Source organism: Oncorhynchus keta, chromosome 24 (assembly GCF_023373465.1).
Source record: "Oncorhynchus keta strain PuntledgeMale-10-30-2019 chromosome 24, Oket_V2, whole genome shotgun sequence".
In the NCBI taxonomy this organism is placed as follows: Eukaryota; Metazoa; Chordata; class Actinopteri; order Salmoniformes; family Salmonidae; genus Oncorhynchus; species Oncorhynchus keta.
This window is the reverse complement of record NC_068444.1, coordinates 37152512-37172679: the sequence shown is the minus strand read 5'-3', so window position 1 is coordinate 37172679 and position 20168 is coordinate 37152512. Positions and strand designations below refer to the sequence as shown.

General features: G+C 40.8%; 1 protein-coding gene across 3 annotated transcripts; it reads right to left on the bottom strand.

Moving 5' to 3' along the window:
• Window positions 1-564: 564 nt before the first annotated feature.
• On the bottom strand, window positions 565-19879 carry pcgf5b (polycomb group ring finger 5b). 3 transcript variants are annotated; one of them, XM_035734635.2, is made up of 9 exons: window positions 19705-19879; window positions 18278-18605; window positions 14363-14459; window positions 13832-13887; window positions 12372-12431; window positions 11594-11736; window positions 10214-10312; window positions 8811-8900; window positions 565-3904 (listed from the first exon to the last, which is right to left on the bottom strand). In XM_035734635.2, the coding sequence occupies exons 2-9, from the start codon at window positions 18387-18389 to the stop codon at window positions 3857-3859; spliced, it is 705 nt and encodes a 234-aa protein (XP_035590528.1). In that variant the 5' UTR covers window positions 18390-18605; window positions 19705-19879; the 3' UTR covers window positions 565-3856. The 3 variants fall into 3 exon arrangements, with proteins under 3 accessions (XP_035590528.1, XP_035590527.1, XP_035590526.1); XM_035734634.2 differs by having other exon boundaries at window positions 11594-11739; window positions 19654-19875; XM_035734633.2 differs by having other exon boundaries at window positions 11594-11739; window positions 19705-19875.
• Between the last annotated feature and the right edge of the window lie 289 nt (window positions 19880-20168).

Sequence of the window (20168 nt, the reverse complement as noted above, 5' to 3'; positions counted from 1 at the left end):
GTGGGAAAAAGGCTGCCGAAGAATGATTCCCAATCAGAGACAATGATAGACAGCTGCCTCTGATTGGGAACCACAGTCGGCCAAAAACAAAGAAATAGAAAACATGGAATGCCCACCCCAAATCACACCCTGACCTAACCAAATAGAGAAATAAAACGGCTCTCTAAGGTCAGGGCGTGACAAAATGACTGAAGATTCTGGTAACTTTGCAATTCTAGGTAGAGCACTGAGGGGCCATGTTTGTCCAGGAGAAGCAGAAGGTTTAGGTCGCTCTTTGTCAGGATGAAAGATGGAACTGAAAGGAACTGGGATACCATTTGGGATCCTTGGATTTAGGAGTGAATCAGGAAGATCAACTTTGCCTCCATAAGAAAGAATAACATTTAGAGGGAGTCAAAGACAATCACAAAATGCAGACCATTCATATTATTAAGAAAAGTAGTCTTGAAACCAAATGTTTGAAACTTTAAAACTTAAAAAAAAATCACAAACCCTAACCCTAACCCTTTTGACAGATAACAATAAGTAACTTGTCAATTATGAAATGACACCAAGTTAATTCAATGAGTTCTGTATTTTTGTATTTTTGTTATTATGTCACATATAGAGCAGCTCTTGCATATGTACAGTTCTAATCTTTCTAGGAATGCTTGTAGGTGCATTGACATTGAAAAATAGAATAGATTATTCCAGGCAGCATTTTAAGTTTGTTAAATGTACAACAAACAATGTCATTTTTAAAGATAAAATATCTACAAGTGCTTCTTGTTACAAAAATACATATGGTTCATTGCAGCACAGAGACGTTTCTAGGATTATTCGGTCTAAACATTTACTTTGCTAACATTTAAAACCACTAGAGCTGGGTTTTTAGGGAAAATAAGAGATACCATTTCAAACAGGAAAAAGCACATGTGTGAAACAGGAAAGTACACAAGAACGCTAAGTAAGCTTCAAAGTTTTACTTGCGGAGATTTGTAAAGACTTGAACTTGTAGGCCCTTCCAGAAAGTGGTGTCCAATCTGTCCATTGATTGGTTCGCACATAACTGCAAATGAACATCAACTTGCTATTGACAGACATCTGCTGTATGGAAATTCCTATTACAGTGGCAAATTGCAAACTTTTTGTTTCCTACCAAGGAGACTTCAGTACTCTCAACGTTTGCCTACATTATGTTATAATTATTATGTCTCTGTTAAAATGTAACAGATAAAAAAGAACCACTGCTGTTTGTCTCTGCTCTTATTCTTTGGTGTTTCGATGAGAGTGAGAAAAAGATGAATGGTATACAGTGCCTTCAGAAAGTATTCATACCCCTTGACTTATTCCAAATTGATAAAATTGATATTTTTTTCTCACCCATCTAAACACAATACCCTATAATGACAAAGTGAAAACATATTTTTTGACATTTTAGCAAATGTACTGAAAATGAAATACAGAAATATCTTGTTTACATAAGTATTTAAACCCCGAGTCACTACATGTTAGAATCGCCATTGGCAGTGATTACAGCTGTGAGTGAGTCTCTAAGAGCTTTTCACACCTGGATTGTACAATGTGCACATTATTCTTTTCTAAATTCTTCAAGCTCTGCCAAGTTGGTTGTTGATCATTCCAAGACAGCCATTTTCATGTCTTGCCATTTTCAAAAAGATTTAAGTCAACACTGAAACTAGGCCACTCAGCAACATTCAATGTCGTCTTGGTGAGCAACTCCAGTGTATTTGGCCTTGTGTTTTAGGTTATTGTCCTGCTGAAAGGTGCATTTGTCTCCCAGTGTCTGTTGGAAACCAAACTGTACGAGGTTATCCTCTAGGAATTTGCCTGTGCTTAGCTCTATTCCATTTATTTTACTCCCTAGTCCTTGCCAATGACAAGCATACCTATAACATGATGCAGCCACCACCAAACTTGAAAATATGAAGAGTGGTACTCAGTGATGTGTTGGATTTGCCCCAAACACAATGCCCTGTATTTAGGAAGTAAATTAATTTCTTTGCCCCATTTTTTGCAGTTTTACTTTAGTGCCTTATTGCAAACAGGATGCAGGTTTTATGGTATTTTTTATTCTGTACAGGCTTCCTTCTTTTCACTCTGTCATTTAGGTTAGTATAGTCAAGTAACTACAATGTTTTCAGTCATTGAACTCAGTTTTCAGCCATTGAACTCTGTGACTGTTTTAAAGTCACCATTGGCATTATGGTAAAATCCCTGAGCGGTTTCCTTCCTCTTCGGCAACTGAGTTAGGACGGATGCCTGGATCTTTGTAGTGAATGGGTGTATCGATACACCATCCAAAGTATAATTAATAACTTCAGCATTCTCAAAGGGAAATTCCATGTCTGTTTTTTCCCCCCACATCTGCAAATAGGTGCCCTTCTTTGCGAGGCATTGGAAAACCTCCCTGGTCTTTGTGGTTAAACCTGTGTTTGAAATGTACTGCTTGACTGAGGGACCTTACAGATAATTGTATGTGTGAGGTACAGAGGTGAGGTAGTCATTCAAAAAATCATGTTAAACACTATTGCAAAGTCCATGCAACGTATGATCTGTCTTGTTATGCACATTTTGAATCCATCATTTATTTAGGCTTGCCATAACAAAGGGGCTGAATACTTATGGACTCAAGACATTTCAGCTTTTCATTTTTTATTAATCAGATTTTTTTTCTCTCGGGGAAAACATAATTCCACTTTGACATTATGTGATATTGTGTGTAGGCCAGGGACACAAAATCTCATTTGAATCTATTTCAAATTCAGGCTGTAACACAAAAACATTTGGAAAAAAGTCAAGGGGTGTGAATACTTTCTGAAGGCACTGTATGTGAAGAGGGAAAAAGCATGTAAAGCACTTGTGTACTGATCCACCATTAGATACAAATGGCAAGGGTTATCGGACCCTGTAACGACAGTCTGGGACAGTTTCTATACGGCAACAACAATAAATTAATGTTAAGCCATCCGGTAGGACATACAGCATAGTAGTAAACAGTCTATACAAATCTCTGCTATGTACAAGTCAACAATAATGCCCAATACGTTCACATAGTGCACAAACACACAGCTACACATTTCAGACAGTGTAGGTGATATTCAGCTCCTTCTAACCTTCTTCCGCCAACTCTAGTCTTACAGTACTTGTATTGCTTAATATGCGGTAATAACATCAAAATGGCATGGAATGGAAGAATATAGCTTATTGAGATAGGGATATGGTAGGTATGGTATCCATAGCTTCCTTGTAGTTGGATGTAGACTATATATTGGGGCTGTTGAATTCACTATTCGGGATTTCATATGAAAAGCAGTTTGAATTTCGAAGGGCACCGCACTGAAAGAGGCATGTGGGGAAAGGCACTACTGTAGTTAAAAACAGGAATAAGGGAGGGAGCCATGTAAGACACGAAATCCAGCATAGATAAGGTGGAATATTATGAGCCGTTTGCCAGTGCGCACACCTGTCTTGTAATATCTCTGTTGTGTTGCGTAACAACAGACTACTAGTCATTTCACCTTGTATTATTAGGGACACTTCAATGTGCTGTAGAATTAAAGGGCATGTCTTCACTCTTCGGTCAATTACATTTGGTACTTTTTTTAAAAGAATCAATATGTCATGATACACAGGCATGCTCTCAAACCCTTGATGCATTTTTGACAAATGAAACGCAGACAGTGAAACTGAAGGATAACGTAAGAGAACAGAATGAGATTAGAGGCAATCACGGATTACTGCATGCAGATGATAAGAAGATGTGTGGTCCTTGTCTCTTGTGCCAGGCACATCCATTCATTGTGTAGTCTGTCAATGGGCCGTTAGTGCAGGAGTAGTCCCACGTCTCCCTCCATCAACCAAAGTCTATCCGTGGGCGATATTCTAGTACCATTGGGTAGTCCTGAAAGAGAGAGATGACATTGATCACCCATGGACAGAATCCATTACAATGGAGACAGTAATCAGAGACTAAGGAATGTAGATGTTCTAGCATTGTAAGAATACAATATACAGTACACTTACAGGGGAACTTGCTAGTTAGGACACAAAAACAACACAATCTCTACAGATTGTAGCTTCGTAGCTACAGTAAGATGTTCTGCAGTGAGAGAAGAGCAGGTGAGTGCAGAGCGGTGGGAGTGTGATGAGGAGAGAACAAGTCTGATGCCAGAGCAGGTGAAAGTGAAAGACACACTCCACAGACATCACATGCAGCAGCCCTATTTTTAGACAGGCAGGCAGGCAGACGGCAGCGGTCGGCAGGAGACACTTATGTACAATCCCAAAGAGAACGGAAATGAGTCGGCCCACACTGACCCAGTTCCTGGTCATTTGGTCCAGGGGAGGACAGGAATTAATTCTTGGCATCACAGAGCTGTCACGTATTCTGCACAGATAGAGAATTCCTAAGAGACCAGTCAGATTATCCCTGTCTGGTACAATTAAAGTGGGACGATCTGGCCCAGATGACAAATTTGGTCATGTGAGATCAGTAATACTGTCATCTGATTTTTTTCTTTTTTTAACATGGATCTCTTCACTGGATATAGTTCTTCTAAGCTAAAAGCGCTTTACTGATTCCTTCCTGGGACTCTGTTCTTGGCATCAGAATGTTCTGCATAAGGCCTGAGGACAAGGTTATTTTAAGCTTGCCAAAGCCTGTATTTAATACAAGCCTAAATTAGGGATGGATCGACATTTACAGAATGGTTACCTGGAGGAAAATGGGGGAGGGTCATGCTTTTTACATTTCAGTCATGGGGAGGTTTTATTTTATTTTTAATCTAGTCCAGCAGAGGGTCATGTAATTTGTAATTGATGAAATTCCAATATTTCTCAGTGTTTTAGAATTAGTTGCTTATTAGGCTATACAGTACATTTGGAATGTATTCAGACTCCTTGACTTTTTCCACATTTTGTAACATTACAGCCTTAATCTAAAATTGAATAAATAGTTTTTTCCTAATCAATCTTCACACCCCATAATACCCCATAATACCCCATAATGACGAAGCAAAAACAGGTTTTTAGAAATTGCAAATGTATATAAAAAAAGTATTCAGAACCTTTACTCTACTTTGTTGAAGCACATTTGGCAGTGATTACAGCCTAAAGCCTTCTTGGGTATAACAATACAAGCTTGGCACACCTGTATTTGGGGAGTTTCTCCCATTCTTCTTTGCAGATCCTCTCTAGCTCTATCAGCTATTTTCAGGTCTCTCCAGAGACGGTCGATCGGGTTCAAGTCTGGGCTCTGGCTGGGCCACTCAAGGGCATTCAGAGACTTGTCCCGAAGCCACTCCTGCATTGTTTTGGCTGTGTGCTTAGGAGTGCTACAGAGATGGTTATCTTTCTGGAAGGTTCTCCCACCTCCACAGAGGAACTCTGGAGCTCTGTCAGAGTGACCATCAGGTTCTTGGTCACCTCCCTGACCAAGGCCCTTAACCCCCGATTGCTCAGTTTGGCCGGGCGGCCAGCTCTAGGAAGAGTCTTGGTGGTTCCAAACTTCTTCCATTTAAGAATGATTGAGGCCACTGTGTTCTTCCCCAGATCTGTGCCTCGCCACAATTCTGTCCTGGAGCTCTAAGGACAATTCCTTTGATCTCAAGGCTTGGTTTTTGCCTTGACATACACTGTCAACTTATATAGACAGGTGTGTGCCTTTCCAAATCATGTTCAATCAATTAAACTTACCACAGGTTGACTCCAATCAAGTTGTAGAAACAGGATGATCCATGGAAACAGGATGCACCTGAGCTCAATTTTGAGTCTTATAGCAAAGGGCCTGAATAAATAAGGTATTTCTGTTTAACATTTTTAATAGATTTGCAAACATTTCTAAAAACCTGTTTTCGCTTTGTCATTATAGGGTATTGTTTGTAGATTGATGAGGACATGTTTTTATTTAATCATTTTTGAATAAGGTTGTAACGTAACAAAATGTGGGAAAATGTAAGGGATCTGAAAACTTTCCAAATGCACTGTATATCGATGTGTGCCTGATTCCGCCCCTCATCTCTGATTCTCTGCTGGGCGCACAATATCAATTGCGTCTATAGGCTATTTAGTGATGTCTCAATCAAATTATCCATAGTCTTTAGGCTATAGGCTATGAAGTGCATGCTCTGAGAAGCCCAGAACAAACGTATATTTCTAAGATAGCTGCTAGGATTGTGTATATAAAACTAGGCTGCATTGCACACTGCAATGGATATTCCAACCCTGCTCTGCTCTTGCTGATCAAACTTTGATAGCTTGCTATTACTATAATTGATTTTTATAAAAAAATAATATGTTTCTTGCCCATTATGTATTTATCAGAGCTCGAGTTCAATCAATCAGATTCGAGTAACTTACATTGTGGTGCTGAAACTTGAAGCAGCAGCCGCAGCACAATCTATCGGAAATGGACAGCTCATGGTGCTGAAAGTAGGCACATTCGAGTAGGTATAATTCATTTCAACCGTCTTCATTTTAATTAGACTTTACTAACAACAAGAGGGCTTTGTGTTGGAGCCAATTTCTTCCTATTTTAGAAATAAGAGGTAGGCCTACCTGTTAGACAGATTAAATTAGGCTACAGGCTGCTATTTCCATAGATTTGTCAGGCAATTCCTCCACCCACTATGCACTCTTTAAATAGCCTCCCTCCGTATCAGTGAAGTTAAAACCAATACTCGAATTAAGAGGGTATGAGAGGGTATGCCATAGGCCCACCTTTTATGAAAGAAAATGGCAAAAAGCAGAGGCCTACCTTGTTAGTTTAAGATTAATATTTTTTGTTTTACAGATCCGATTATATAATACTATCTATATCAGCCCTTTGGTCCGTGATGCATTATGCTAGAATCAAGCTTTAAAATACCTGGGAAAACCGTGACTCTAATGCATATAGGGATATCATTGTTTCATTTCTTTGACATTCAGAGGCTGACTTTGCTTCGGAAGTAATCCATTTTTGTCACTATCAACTGATTTAGCTATTCACGTTCTGTACAATAAAATATGTTTAAACCCAGACGTCTTTTACAGAAACACTTGTGACCTCTCGTTGGGTTAAGCCACGGAAGAAGAGTAGCTTAGCAGTTAAAGCTTACATTTTTTTCTGCATTGGAAGGCCTACTCTGTCTGGGGTGGAAAGGTAGGCCTAACTTTTGAAAGTACCATGCTCAGATTCCTAATTTGCAAACAGGGACAGTTTCGTTACACTGATTTGGCATTGGAGAAATATGATAAGATGATCACATAGGCCTATCTCTCTGTCCATTCTTAGCCGGTAATTTAGTTGATTTATGTGGTAATAAAAAAAGATTCCGCTAACATGTAAAATGACGTAGAATTGCATGAAATGTTTATTAAAAAAAGGCAATTTTTTTTCTCAGACCTGCAAAACAGATGCTTTACTATAAAAGAGATATTTCCACCCCTACTCTTGTCCACGGTGGTCTGCAATCCCACAACCTTCTGGCCCATAGCCCTGTGTCCTATCAAAATTCCCATGTTGCCATGTAATGCTTACAAAACTGTTTCTCACTGCATATCTAAGGCTCTGCAATCCACTTTGTTTTAGTTATTCTTTTGGGTAATGGGGAGGGTCACCTTTGATATATTTTTTTGTTTTTAGGGAGGGTTTAGGTAAGATACATTTTGCTGAAGGGGGGGGGGCATCCATTTTAATTTCAAAGAGTTATTATAAATAACATTTAATCTCTTAGCAGAGTATCATTCAAAACAGGGGAATCGATTGAACTATTAAAACTGTACAGTTTACGAGGCCTTAGGTGCGTTGTACTGTGAGTTGAAACCAAACTGGGACAGAAATGGTCTTTGCTGCTGCTAACAGGACGCCTTCATTAGAAGGCCCCTTTATTGAGCCAGTGGTAATGAGCTATGGCTGTGGAAGAGAAGTGTCAGGCAATGAGCCCAGGAACAGGCCCCCTGCTAGGGCAGCTGTCAGGGGCCTTCACTGCTTTCCTCACCTGTCTCCCTGGACCAATACAGCGATTCATTGACCTGACCCCGTGTTGCCGGAGCCCCGATCAGCCCATCCAAAAGCGACAATCATCAGCAATGAAATTAGCAGCCAAGGCGCCTGGCCAGCAAAAGTGCTTTTGAGGTCAAGCTGAAGTGTGTTAGTTAGCCTAGCATACTGTGCAAAGGACTTGGGGTGCTTGGTTACGTTTATGCGTGGTTGACTGAAGGTCCAGATGTAGCAACCACAACGTGCTTTTTTTTGGGTGAAGTGAACAAAGTGGGTAAATTCTGAATTCATTGAGGAAGAGAGGTAGAAATACACTATGTGCTATATGTCAACTGCATTTTACCATGAGCTACCAATACCATACTAGCCTTGCAAATGTCTCCAATGGTGTTTCGTACCATTGTAACACAAGGAACCACCAATTTAACTCACCATACTTTTGATGTGAACCTATAGTACCAGACACATTTTAAAGGTGGCCTGTAAATCAGCTCTATAAACCGTGCCACTGGTACAGTGTAGGCCGTCATTGTGAATAAGACTTTGTTCTTAACTGACTTGTCTCGTTAAATAAAGGTTTAATTTTTTAAAAATCCTCCTTGCTGTGGCAGATTATACAGTAGAGTGGCTGTGGACTTCAGACGTCTAACCAGCTAATCAGCTTTAAAGCCAAGCAAAGCAGTGACTCACATGGAGACTAGACTCTGGGACCATCATTCAGCAGCCACAGTTTATCCCCATGGCTAGAAAGGTACAGGGCTTAGCATCGTTCAAAACGAGGGGAACAGGGGGTTGGGCATTGATATAATTTGGGGCTTTTACTTACAGTTTCACCGCGAAGTCTCCACCGCGTCATGTAGATGAACTCCATGGTGTGGTCTTTTCCCATGATCTCCCCGTTGCATAGGACGTCTAGCTGTGAGGGGACACGGAGGCTGGTGACTAAGAGGTAGACGGCGGGACATAGTGAGAGTATATGCTGTTTGAGAGGAAGACTAGAGCTAGACAAATCTTCCTTTCTTATACTGGTCGAACATACAGAAAAGCTCTGGGGGCCCATGTGCCTGTCATCAATGTCAAAAAGATTTTATTGAATAAATCACTTTTACAGTAACCTTCAAAAAAGTCATTCCTGAACCTTTTTCATTTCCATATGTACTAGGAAGCTAAGTGTTTGTTTCTTGGGCTTCAGGAATGTGTCTGAAAAAGTGCCTCAGGCCTTGAAAAAATGTTTTACTGATTGAAAGTATGGGGAGATCTGTAAACGAATGGGCGCCACTGCAAGTGCTAGTAGATACCCATGGACTTCCAGTCATTGCGCTAAATGCTAGTTATCATTGGCTCGTGAAACAACCTCTAACGTCCTTCATACTGGACAGAGAGACATAAAAATGGCATCCAGGAGTTCATCTGACACTGGGGAAGAAGTTAAAGGGCCTCATTGCCAAAATCCCAAAGTATCCCTTTAATAAGTTAGAAACAACAATACCATGCACCCACTAGTGGTCAAAAGGTTTTTGGCGCTCCAAAAATAATGTACGGTACTGTATTTTGTGGGGTGGAATTACAGTACCATTTGAAATACAGAAATTCTTTCCCGCCCACATTTTCGCACAATGCACCAATATTTACAGTATGCCGCACACACGAAAATTCTCGAGGCAAGCCGAAGTTCGGAGCCGAAGTCTACGCCCCTTGTCGATCATTGATCAAGAATAGGGATTCTTGCATGTTTGTGTTGTGTGTGTTGTCATTCAACGAGAGATGACTCCTTTTCATGCACATTTTCTCACTTGAGAAATATTGCACTAAACATCTCAGTTAGATGTAAAATTGCGTGACTAAGATCTCCTCGGCAAAAACGTCAAAATGAATGACTGATTTCTGGAGTTATCTTAGAATAATTCTGACATTTTTGAGGAAGCGTATACTGGCTACGGCATCTCAAGATGGACAAACAGTACGATTGCCGCTTTTTCTCGTTTTTCAAGCACAGATATTTTAAGGACAGACTCAGTACAGCAGGGGGCCTGCAAACAAGGCCAGAACTTTTACCCACAACACCAAACACACAGGAGAGACTCTGCGGGAACAGCTACTGTATGTGAGGCCCAAACAAAACTGACATAAAAGGATAAATATTCAATAGCATATATGGCTTAATATCTGTCATACAGTAGATACATACGAAAGGGTATAGAGCACATATACAAAAGCTTCATTTCTTACCTCATAAGAACTTGGAAGCTTTAACTTCAAGCTGAGAAACTTCTTGATTGTTCCGACTGTCACTCGAGTCGAGCAGCGTATAAATTTCTTCATTAAGCCCTAGAGGAGGTTCAGAAGATTACTTTAATGATTCAGGCACATCTCCAATATTTTTTTTAACTTATGTGAAGAGCATGCAAATCCAAACATTCAAACAGCTATTTTAAGGTAATAAATAAATAAATAAATAAATCAACGAATGTGTAAACTAGGAATAGTTTGACACATTTGTACTTTTTGGTGCAGAGAAACTCCTTCTATACACACTAAAAACAATATATAGGACCTTTTCTATGGTCCTATATATAACCTTTATGGAGAATGGTTCTATAAGTAACCTTTCTCAGTCTCAAAGGTTCTATAAATAACCTTTCTCAGTCTCAGTCTTTGTAAAATGTTTTTTTTTTTTTCAATTCTGGTTTAATAGCCATATTATGTTGCTAAAATTTCATAGCTTGTATTATTGTGTTTACTAACAACTTGAATCAGGTTGTGATAGCTCTGGAACAGCTGAGGGTCCCTGAGGAGAGGATTGTGAGAACGACTGTCTTAGTCAACCGTTCTCAATTGACACAAGGCCATATGTGAGTCTTTCACAAGACACTGTCACTGGCCATAGGCATATATAATATGTAATAGAATAACACAACAGATTTATCAACCGGAATGACTCTCACTCACGGTTGCACAAAAAGAGCTCTGCACAAACCACGCCCCAAAAATAATATAACGAGCCACTGCCCCTACATCTTAATTATCACAAAAAGAGGAAATAACCCTTTTTAAAAGTGCAAAGAACCATTGAAGGGTTCCAAGGGTTATTTTGGGTCAGTATGGTTCCACATAGAACCACCACCCTTCCCAAAGAACACTTGAGGAACCCAATTTTTTTTTGTATATAGTATGCCTCAATTTGAAACCAATTGTGAGCCTCTCCTCTCTCCACATATTCACTGTTCTGCCAACCAATTACGAACAGCAACACCACTGTTGCAACGAGGACCACTATTTTCATGAAAACAACTGCCTAATTAGTGATGGACTGGATTAACACCTGCTGATAGAGGACCGTGTCTGACTGAATGACCTGCTCTCAATGGCAGCCCAGGAAACAAAGGAAAAACCACAGCATCATCGTCTCTCTATATTCTACCAAACTCACATTCTGCGGTGTTAAGACAGTTAGAGGGACGTAACAGAGTTAGCTTCGTAACACTGTACCTAACCAAATCAGCCTAAAAGAGGGGGAGGAATGAGGTTAGGGAGACAGGGAAGAGGGTGAATGTGGAGGAAAGAGCAGCAGAGAGGCGCTACAGATAGAGCTCTCCCCCCGCGACTTACCCTCACAATGTTCTCTTCCACCAGACTGCTGTTGCGTAGACAATCCAGACAGATGGCTATCTGAGGGTCACTCCTGTGGTAGTCTCCATCTCCACCGTCATCATTCTCGGCATCCAGCCTAGACCTCTTTGATCGGGGGCCATCTTCTGTGACAAAAGAAATGGATAAGAATGTTATACGTATGTGTGTGAACAAGAGCACGCACTGTGCGGACACAAGTTCAGCTTGCTTTATCTTGAATTGGTTTAAAACTGTGAAAAGACACTTCACAATAAGCATGGGTTTGATTGATCCTGATGTCTTTCGCTTTTCACTTCGAAATGCAAAATCATAAGGTAAGACCTTTGGGACAAATTGTCTATCATCACATTGTCATGGAGATGGCATTTAAGTCTGGCGGACTGAATCCATCCACCTTTAGTCGCCCTGTGGTTTCCATCTGATTTATTCCCCACCTGTATTATACCTCATCAACAGGCTAATCTTGTCGATGCCTTGTAGAGTGTGCTGTCCCTCCTCCTCTTGTTCCTTCTCTCCCTCTCAGCCTCATATGACTCACAGCCACCTACAGTCGTGCGCCACTGCAACAATAGAACCTAAGTCGTACTGTAACTCCTTCTCTCTCTTTGTCGCCTTGCTGATCCGTCTCCCACATAGAGCCTCTTTACCTTTCACCTCAATAACCAATCACAGCCCACCTCTGCACACCCAAGCCCAAGGGTCATTCTGGTCCCCCCTGAGGGTCTTGGTCTTCATGGATACTAAATTCAGATCTTACCTTCTCCGTTTTCCTTCGACTTTCGACTCCTCCAGAACTCAATCTCCTGCTGTTGTTCCTCTAGTCAATAAGCAAAAACAGAGAAGATATGTATACACAGGCCAGGGCTCTATGATAAAAACAATTACAAGGAGAATATGTGCTCCTAAGTTTAAAAATATATGAGCGCACAAAGAAATTTAGGAGCACAACGAAAAATATTTGGGCTATTAAAAGAGGCAATCTGCTGCTGAACGATAACAGAGCTGTCCCCGTCACTGTTTCAGTAAAAGGTTGAGGGATGGGGCTGGAGCAATGACTGTACATATAAATGGACAAAACCGTTGATCACGTGACACCATTCATTCCTATTTGAAGAATCAGTAGCGCATTGAAGCCAATTAAGTTGGTTAAGATGGTGTCTCATGGAGACATAACATGCGCAGTTTGAACTAGTCCAGGAAGTGACGTTGTAGGCTAGCTCAGTTCTGCCACCTCTCAGGATACTTCTTCTATGTGTGATTTTTAAATAATCGGTTCAAGGACATACTGTAAATCTGGTGTATTAGAAGCAATTATTGGTACCATGATTGTCTACAAAAATATATATATATTTACACGAAGATTGACCACGAAAATTGCCATCTTTTCCATTCACCATAATGGGGATCCTGTTTTCTGCTAACAATGCCTGCAATACCACGGTTGGACTTGATCTACCGTGGCTTCAATGAGAAGGGGCAGTCGTTCTCCCCTGGGATGGAGAAATGTAACAACCCTCAAATTCATAGACAGAGCTATGGATGCAAGGATTATAATTTTAACCATGTTTTGAGGCTATACAGTGTTACTTTGTTTACATTGACTTTGTTTACAAACAATGGGGGAGCTTATATTTTGGCTTCTGATCGGGTACAACAGTTGAACTAAGCTCATGTGGCATTTAGAAGTTATACTCTTCAAGAATCAATGGATTTATATCATTTGTTTATGAGTCCAAATATGGATGTACTAACTGCAGTTCGCCCCTTTAATGATACGAATTGCCAGCAATTACAAAATACAGGGTTTAGGAGCACCAGAACAATAGATTTTTAAGATTGAGATATAGCCTACTTTGGGCCTATATGAATCCTAGCTACGTTTGACGCTCATCTCCCGAAAAAGCTCTCCTTTTTACTTTCTTTCTGTGCCACCACGTGTTTGCGTACTGCTGAGGCTGCGGGACAGCGAAAAAATCATTACAATAATTATTACATGGGCAATTTATTTTCTAGGGGCACCTAGTGCTCCCAAATAAGAATTCCAGGTAGCACAGCAAAGTATTTATATGCCCCCAAAATGGTAGCACTGTAGAGTCCTGCAGGGCAGGAGTTATATCATTCAAGTCGAATGGAAAACAGCTTGAGTAACTCTTAGGCCTACTATCAAAGGCAAGATTTATATCTGATGTTGGTGGATACTAAAATGACTTCACTCACTTTCTCTCAGCCCAGGCACGAGTTTGAAAATGATTTCCTCTAAAGTGTTGTCCAACCTGGCGATAGAATGAGACGTCAAGGAAGAATAAAAGTAAGTACACTTACACACACACACACACACACACACAACCACAAACCCACACTCACATTCCCAGACATTGCATCTGTGGGCTGGGTAGCTGGGTGGCTGAGCACTGGGTGAGGTCTTCAGCTGAGACCTTGGCTCCAGAATGGTGTCCAGCTGTTGCCTGGATCTCACCGCAGCCAAGCTCAAGTTCACTCTATCCTCCCCCAGCCCAGCCCAGCCCACACCAGCCTTACAATCTCACAAGTCAAGTAGACAACTGAAGAAAAACTGCCAAAATCCGGCTAGGGCCAGTTCAGAAGCGCAAAGGCCAGCATGTTTATACTTTACTGATGGTTTTGATAAATTCATCTATTCAGTAGTAGACATTACGATCCTGTGATTCTCAAAAGGAAAACATAAATGCAGATAAGATTCTGTCAAAGATGTCAAATTAGGTGTATTACCTTAACATCTCCAGAGGGTTGGTTTCGTGGACTTGAATGCCACATTTGGGGCAGTCGTTGCTGTCTTCAAAGTGTTGGACGATGCAGCTTTTACAAACTGTTGACAGAATAAAAGGAGATCGAGACAAAAACAAGTTGACCATCTCAAAATGCGGACCTAAAGTAAATATGGATTTTTTTATCACATCATTCCGGTGTTAAATAAATGCCACGATGACGGCATATTCTCTTTCCTTATCCTTTTCTCTCAGGTAATCTCCACAATAAAATGATTCTCAATTGAAAGTAAAGTTTAAAACCCAAAAAGGAATAGCACTCTTAACATCTCATCTCTACCGTTTCAACTGGATAAACAGCAGAGTGTCTGTTGAGCCTTGAAACATGACTAAAAACTCGGGCTTGCAGTTGAAATTCAAACTGCGGACCGGGCAGGGGGATAAGGAAATAGTGGGTATAGCCTGGCCAGTTCTATCACACACATCGATCACACAGCCAAGGTCAGCTGCAGCCAATACCACAGCCACACACCACACACACACACACACACACACACACACACACACACACACACACACACACACACACACACACACACACACACACACACACACACACACACACACACACACACACACACACACACACACACACACACACACACACGTGCATGTACACAGACTGTATGTGCAATAAGGCACACGGACACACGTACACCATCTATGAGGTGGTACACGATGTACGGTCTGATCGTTCTTTTAAGAACACGAACCGATTCCATACAATACTGACCTGAGGATTAAGCCGACGTCCCACAACGGGATGTCGTCAAATCGTCAGATAAAGACACAGATCAAAAATATCTGTGGAAATACAGGGCACAGTCTCCCCTCTAGCAATTGCCATTGTCAACACGACGCATACTCTATGCACGTGTGCACTATGCACCGACCTTATAGCCTACATAACAATCCTCGCAAACGTACAGTAGTGAGCTGCTGTCATACTCAAGCAACCATGACTGCCAAGGGAAACGATATGTCAGGACAACGGCTTACATGTTCTTTCAATAGCCACCACCACCTAACTGACCTCACTCTGCACAGTAGTGTGTAATAGTGGCAGATGTTCTCTTCAGACGTTTCCTATACGTATACATGTAATTGCATGTAATTCACATGTAATTGCATTCTGAATACTGTACTTTATACATAGACTTGGAACCACGGGCCACGTTAATAATGGAACACTAGTGACTTTGATCATGTTTAAATAATGTTTACATGCTGCTTTACTCATGAAATCATGTACAGTTGAAGTCGGATATTTACATCTACTTAGGTTTGAGTCTTTAATACTTGTTTTTCAACCACTCCACATATTTCTTGTTAACAAACTATATTTTTGGCAAGTTGGTTAGGACATCTACTGTGTGCATGACACGTGTAATTTTTTCCAACAATTGTTTACAGACAGATTATTTCACCTATAATTCACTGTATCACAATTTCAGTGGGTCAGAAGTTAACATACACTAAGTTGTCTGTGCCTTTAAACTGCTTGGGAAATTCCAGAAAATTATGTAATGTCTTTAGAAGCTTCTGATAGGCTAATTGACATCATTTGAGTCAATTGGAGGTGTACCTGTGGATGTATTTCAAGCCGTCATATGGCTCAGGCAGGAGGCGCGTTCTGTCTCCTAAAGATGAACGTACTTTGGTGCGAAAAGTGCAAATCAATCCCAAAACAACAGCAAAGGACCTTGTGAAGATGCTGGAGGAAACAGGTGCAAAAGTATCTATATACACATAACCTGAAAGGCCGCTCAGCAAGGAAGAAGCCACTGCTCCAAAACCACCATAAAAAAAGCCTGACTACGGTTTGCAACTGTACATGGGGACAAAGACCGTACTTTTTGGAGAAATGTCCTCTGGTCTGATGAAACAAAAATAGAATGGTTTGGCCATAATGACCATCGTTATGTTTGGAGGAAAAAGGGGGACGCTTGCAAGCCAAAGAACACCTTCCCAACCGTGAAGCATGGCGGTGGCAGCATCATGTTGTGGGGTGCTTTGCTGCAGGAGGGACTGGTGCACTTCACAAAATATATGGCATCATAAAGCAGGAAAATTATGTGGATATATTGAAGCAACATCTCAAGACATCAGTCAGTTAAAGTTAAAGTTTGGTCGCAAATGGGTCTTCCAAAGACGTGGAAAAATAGCTTAAGGACAACAAAGTCAAGGTATTTGAGTGGCCATCACAAAGCCCTGATCTCAATCCTATAGGAAATATGTGGGCAGAACTGAAAAAGCATGTGCGAGCCAGGATAAACAATTTAAAGGCAATGCTACCAAATACAAATTGAGTGTATGTAAACTTCTGACCCACTGGGAATGTGATGAAAGCAATAAAAGCTGAAATAAATCAATCTCTCTTCTATTATTCTGACATTCACATTCTTAAAATAAAGTGGTGATCCTAACTGACATAAGACAGGGATTTTTTACTCTGTTTAAATGTCAGGAATTGTTTAAAACTGAGTTTAAATGTATTTGGCTAAGGTGTATGTAAACTTCCAACTTCAACTGTATATACTGTATTCTCTTCTGCTGTATTTTAGTCAATGCCACTCCGACATTGCTCAATCTAATATTTATATATTTCTTAATTCCATTATTTTACTTTTAGATTTGTGTGGATTGTTGTGAATCGTTTTTAGATACTACTGCACTGTTAGATACTACTGCAATGTTGGAGCTAGGAACACAAGCATTTCGCCCCACCTGCAATGACATCTGCTCAATGTGTGTATGTGACCGATACAATTTGATTTGATTTATAGTTACAACAAAAACAGTCTAGACTAATGTCAAATATATATTTTGCTGGAGATCTCTGAAATTCACTGGCATGCACACTGAAAGAGATCATGCAACAGCAAAAACGTACTGTACTAGGCAGCAGCTGATAGTTTCATTATTGGCTAGGGGTCAATACAACTTATATGACTGTAAAGAAGTGACTTTGCCCTCAAACAAACAAATGCATTGGACACAAACAGCTTATCCTGTGTGGAGGATATTTGTTGTCATGGTGACTGAACCCACAGATGACTGTGTTTTACCCTGATCACTTGAGATGTGTCATTCATGGGAGCGAGATCTGCCGTTCTCCTCCAATAAAACATTCAGTTCAGATGGAGAGGGCAGAAATGAGAGAAGGATGCCATGTAATATGATCTGTAAATCATGCAGGATATGACATCGATGAGATCAACAGAGGGCTTTTAAAAAATGCATTGCTGTGACTGTGCAAGGCTGTGGCATAAAACAACAAATAGGACAGCCAATTGATTCTGTGAGCTCTGAATTCCAGCTACTCTGGCACTTTTTAGTGGTGCAATAGATGCCGTAAAGATTTCCTTAGGATATTTCTGCATAAAATCATTGTTAGATATCTTTTCTAGTAAGGGAAGTTAGGTATAACGCATATATATTAGGCAGAACTAAATAGAAATCATACAAATATGCATAGTGAAAATGTGTTGTTTTTCTGGTATAGCCAGCTCCCATTTCCCACAGGCCTACATTACATGATGTCACATTACATGATGTCACATTACATGATGTCACATTACATGATGTCATTATGAATGAGGCACCTGAGAGAGAGAGAGAGAGAGAGAGAGAGAGAGAGAGAGAGAGAGAGAGAGAGAGAGAGAGAGAGAGACAGAGATTGAGTGAGTGAGTGAGTGAGTGAGTGAGTGAGTGAGTGAGTGAGTGAGTGAGTGAGTGAGTGAGTGAGTGAGTGAGTGAGTGAGATTGAGTGAGAGTGAGTGAGTGAGTGAGTGAGAGTGAGTGAGCGTGAGAAAGTGAGAGAGAGCGAAAGAGAGAACAAGGGGGAGGGGGGGCTTACAGGTGTGCAGGCACTCAGTCACCGTGGTGGGCTTGATCAGGTATCCTTTACATACGTAGCATGTGATAAAGTGGTTGAAATCCTTGACCAGGTGTTTTCTCGGCGAGGTCATCTTGGACCAGAGCAGGAGTGTTGATGGATGGGAGTGCTGTGTATTTGGGGGAAAGGAATGATGGCAGATGGGGGCTGGAGGTCAGAGTTCACAGGATTTTCTGAAATGCTCCACACTTCTGGGTTTTCCCCTTCAGTCGCTTCATCTTAAATCAGGCTTCCCCTCCAGGGAGATATCAAGTGTGCTGCATTTTCATCTCTGTGGTGCTGTGGGTGTCTGTGAATGAAAGTAGAAAACAGCGTTGTTTGGGTATTTCCCAGGTTACGTGCTTGATATTTGAAAATGTGTGACCACAAATTCAAATGTAAATTGCAAAGTTGTATTATTTCATGAAATAGAATACATTTGACCAAAACAAATATCATGGATAAGCTACAGGCAGTGCTTGACTTGGACAGGAGCTGACCGGAGCTAAGTACCGGCACCTCAAATGTTCTACTGCTTGAGCTCATGTTCCTCTTATAGAATATTATCTCAAAAGTCTTGTGGAGCTCCTGCACCTAAATATGAACAGTACCGACACCTATTTCATTACAAGTCAAGGCTACAGGTGCATGTAACGTTTCACCTTTATGCCCCGCCCCCTTTATGCTTTTTTAAAATCGAAAGCAACTTCAGTTCCTTCCAAAGATTGTTATGACATAAGTGTATAACCCCTTCATTGTCACAGTAATATAATTGAAATAGTATTTTCAAATCCAAAGTTTGGAGAAAGGCTACTTCGGTTCGCCAACTCAAGCAGAACGACACAGAAAATCGAGATCTCTGCTTTCGCTATTAGCTAGCTATGGTCATTATGCTGTTGCATGATCCCAGAGTTCAATACCAGGTAAACCTATGACTAATATATTCTGAGAAGAAATGTCATATGATATAATTGTCACAAATTTGATTGCTGAAAAATCCTCAATTGGCAGTAAGGAAATCGAGGATGGTCCCCTTTACAGTGACAAAATTGGGGCTTATGTCCCTCATCATCACCAGGAAACCATACGCGTCATTCTGTCAACCACGGTATTGCGCGAATTACATTATGGTGAGTTTATCATACCCTGAAAAACTGTCTTAAGATTCAGCCTAACTGTGGGGACCGTACAAAGATAATTCAATCACTAAGATAATAAATAAACTAGCGCCACGGCACACATTTGACGATGACCAAAAAGCACATGTCTAGAACTTGATAGCCCGTATGACACATGATCGCATTCCCAACCCACCCCAAACTTTACTATCACAGCACCTACGGAAAAAAGATACGCACAAGCATCGTTTTCTCGGCTTCTGAGTAGCGAGTAGTAAACGCATCTCTTACATTCCAGTTCAAGGCTCCATGGTCGAGATGGTGTGATCTTATCCGACAATTCTATCTATATACGCTGTATGATGTGGGCGCCGATGTTACATTAATGTAGGCTAGCACTGAATACGGAACTGGTTTCAGAATAGATGATAGGAAAGGAGCGGAGGAGGATCCAGCGCTTGTTTACGCATTGCTGCTTTATTCATTCCACGGCAGATACCCTCTGATTGGACACAAACTAGGGCGCAGCCTTCAATTACCAACTACTCTAGTCCAGTAACGCGTAGTCTATATAATATGATAAACACAAGGCTCCTGAAACCTGTTCATCAACCCGAGCAGAGGCATGGTATTGATTGATGGACTTGTGGGCCTATAGATCTATAAACATTAAAACAGTATTCACCAACATATAAAACAGATTTACCCTACATATCCACTTGTCTTCATAGCGTCATATAGTGTTAGTGTTGATA

What these genes read in the sequence shown, in the direction of transcription:
- pcgf5b (XM_035734634.2), bottom strand. Translation starts at nt 18,389, where the DNA reads ATGACCTCGCCGAGAAAACACCTGGTCAAGGATTTCAACCACTTTATC. An exon ending in GACTGAGTGCCTGCACACCT is followed by an intron (nt 14,460 to 18,277) that starts GTAAGCCCCCCC and finishes TTCTGTCAACAG; the next exon opens with TTTGTAAAAGCTGCATCGTC. An exon ending in AACCCTCTGGAGATGTTAAG is followed by an intron (nt 13,888 to 14,362) that starts GTAATACACCTA and finishes TTCTATCGCCAG; the next exon opens with GTTGGACAACACTTTAGAGG.